Source organism: Morone saxatilis, unplaced genomic scaffold, assembly GCF_004916995.1.
Source record: "Morone saxatilis isolate NCDOM2014 unplaced genomic scaffold, NCSU_SB_2.0 Contig20, whole genome shotgun sequence".
In the NCBI taxonomy this organism is placed as follows: domain Eukaryota; kingdom Metazoa; phylum Chordata; class Actinopteri; family Moronidae; genus Morone; species Morone saxatilis.
Genome location: NW_023339763.1, coordinates 15,344,145 through 15,347,116, shown reverse-complemented (window position 1 = coordinate 15,347,116; position 2,972 = coordinate 15,344,145). Strand labels below are relative to the sequence as shown.

The 2,972-nt window shown below is 40.7% G+C and overlaps 1 protein-coding gene across 1 annotated transcript in view; it reads left to right on the top strand.

Moving 5' to 3' along the window:
- The window catches only part of wdr44 (WD repeat domain 44), a 9,092-nt gene that overhangs the window by 4,528 nt on the left and 1,592 nt on the right, over positions 1-2,972 (top strand). Inside the window, exons 8-17 of the mRNA XM_035666095.1 lie at positions 282-365; positions 459-565; positions 995-1,146; positions 1,230-1,368; positions 1,461-1,522; positions 1,670-1,786; positions 1,900-2,022; positions 2,126-2,317; positions 2,450-2,551; positions 2,664-2,779. Of these exons, the coding sequence (XP_035521988.1) occupies positions 282-365; positions 459-565; positions 995-1,146; positions 1,230-1,368; positions 1,461-1,522; positions 1,670-1,786; positions 1,900-2,022; positions 2,126-2,317; positions 2,450-2,551; positions 2,664-2,779 (1,194 nt within the window). The remainder of the gene's footprint in view (positions 1-281; positions 366-458; positions 566-994; positions 1,147-1,229; positions 1,369-1,460; positions 1,523-1,669; positions 1,787-1,899; positions 2,023-2,125; positions 2,318-2,449; positions 2,552-2,663; positions 2,780-2,972) is intronic.

The following is a 2,972-nucleotide window of genomic DNA, read 5'->3' as shown; positions in this document are numbered from 1 at the left end:
ATATATATATATATAAACTATTCTGTGAGGAACCCACCTGACCATGCAATCAAGCTTCCAGGAATTATTTTTTTTTCCTGGCAAGGAAATACGCTTGTTTCTGTGGGCAGTATTGTCAGTGCTGACACTATTCTAATTGTTATTACAGTATTCTCAGAGTTTGCATATGCACACTTGAAACATTTCCCCACCGTGAAAAGTTTTTTTTAAAGCCCAATCATGTAAAAACAAATGGTACATTTTCTAGAGGAAGTTGATCTGTTTTTATTTTTTCCTCTCAGGAATGATGCAGCGCAGTCAGATGATGATGACAAGTCTCAGACTCCACTGGCAGACACAGATGGAGGAAAACTGAAGCAGAAAACGTAAGGATTAGTGAGTTATTGTAGCCTGTTGCTGTCCCGTTTTCACCACAGGATCAAATGTAGAATATAACAATTTGTCGTCTTTCTAATTAGAACCCAGTTTAAAAAATTCCTGGGCAAGTCTGTGAAGAAAGCCAAGCATCTCGCTGAGGAATATGGAGAGAAGGCAGTCAACAAAGTGAAGAGTGTGCGTGATGAAGGTAAAAGGACACAGCAATTTGAAGCTGTTGGGCAGATGGTTAGATTTTACAGTTACATATTTTATGCTCTTCCTAGAACTACTTCAAAAACATTACAGTGTATATTACCTGATAGAGTGGTTAGTTCCTTTTGATAAGTGGAAGCACAGGAAGATGCAGAGCACATTTTAAATGGATGTGGGTGTTGAGGGTATTACAAGACAAATAGCTGAATTCTAACTATAAATGGCAGCAGTAAAATGAATGCACTACTGAATCCTTTAAACCCACAAATCAGTAGCATCAAAAATCATTTATTTTCCTTTCTCTCATCCGTGTATCTACATGTATAATGTGGATGTTTATTTTGCTGTTGAGCTGCCGTGAAAGCTCAAGACATTTTTAGTTTTGATAAGCTCAGTCATGTTTTTTTGTTTTGGGTGGGCTCAGTGTTCCATACAGATCAGGATGATCCATCATCAAGTGATGATGAAGGCATGCCTTACACCAGGCCTGCCAAGTTCAAGGCAGCACACAGCTTCAAGGGTCCCTTTGACTTTGATCAGATTAAGGTTGTGCAAGACCTGAGCGGAGAGCACATGGTAAGAGGATCTTTTATTTATTTTCTTAATAATGTTTAAGAGAAGATGTGCACCGTTAAATGTCACAAAATCTTTTTCCCTAGGGGGCTGTTTGGACGATGAAGTTCTCTCACTGTGGCAGGCTGCTGGCAACTGCAGGCCAAGATAATGTGGTTCGCATCTGGGTCTTAAAGACTGCCTTTGACTACTTCAATAACATGAGATTAAAATACAACACTGAAGGTAGCCTCATCCGCATAGCAGATTGCTTTTTTCTTGCATGAGGATTGATTATTTAAGTTTTTTTTTTATTATTATTGTTTTGTCTTCTCCAGGTCGAGTTTCACCTTCTCCTTCTCAGGAAAGTTTATGCTCCTCTAAATCTGACGATCCGGGGGTGAGTGAAATGAATAACGCCCGATGTTTCAAATTCAAAAATATCTAGAAATATTACTATCTTTGTGATGGTGCGAGTATTGCAGTGTTGTATATTTTCCAGTCTTGAGACTTCATGTTTCCCTAACAGATTGTACTCTCACCCTAGGCAAGTTGTGTACCAGAGGATCCAGAGACAGAAGATAGGAATGCCCCTTTCCGTCAAGTCCCCTTCTGCAAGTATAAAGGTCATACAGCTGATCTGTTGGACTTGTCCTGGTCAAAGGTGATGTCCTACTGCCCTCTCTTTATCCTCTTTATCCCTCCTCTTTACACATTTTAGACTGTCAGTACCAGTTTTCTCCCTCCTCTCATTTTTCCATTTTTGTGTCAATCTAGAACTTTTTCCTACTCTCCTCTTCCATGGACAAAACAGTCAGATTGTGGCACATATCCAGGAGAGAGTGCCTCTGCTGCTTTCAGCACATTGATTTCGTCACAGCCATCGCTTTCCATCCCAGAGTAAGTTGAGTCACCTTGCAGTACTTCTCTCAGCACAAATCACACTTCTATTAGCTTGGTTCGCAGACTGTATTTATAGTAACACTTGCTTCTTGTTTCCCAGGATGACAGATACTTTTTAAGTGGCTCTCTGGATGGAAAGCTACGGCTCTGGAACATTCCAGACAAGAAAGTGGCGCTGTGGAATGAGGTGGATGGCCAAACGCGCCTTATCACTGCAGCTAACTTCTGCCAAAATGGGAAGTATGCCGTCATCGGTACCTACGATGGCCGATGCATCTTCTATGACACAGAGGTACCCAGCCTGGCTACTGTTTCCCCCTGCTAATACATGATTTCATTATGTCCTTATTATCAATTAATCAATTATTTTGGTGTGACAGTATTAATTTCATTGTGAACCACGTCTATTTTTGTACATTGTTAGCGTCTGAAATACCACACCCAAATTCATGTGAGGTCCACCAGAGGCAGGAACAAAGTTGGGCGCAAAATCACCGGCATTGAGCCTCTACCTGGAGAGAATAAGGTAACATGTAATCTCCACTACAAATACACTGCAGTATGTTTCATACCCCCATAATGAAGCATGTCAGTCAGACTGGTTAAGTAACAAATTCCCTCTTTTTTGCCCCCAATAGATTTTGGTGACCTCAAATGATTCCCGCATTCGCCTTTATGATCTGAGGGACTTGTCTTTATCCATGAAATACAAAGGTTATGTCAACAGCAGCAGCCAGATCAAGGCGAGCTTCAGGTGAGGATGGTTCCCTTTCATGTAGTTTTCACTTCAGCATTTCAAGTAGCATTACAACAACTGCGTGACAAATCCTTCTCCATCAACTGCTTCTCATGCAGTTTTTTTTGTCAGTTCCACTATTAAACAACCCAGACACCACTAAGCACAAAAAGTGCTTAACGTTTTATTATTGCTGCACTGCACCTTGAAT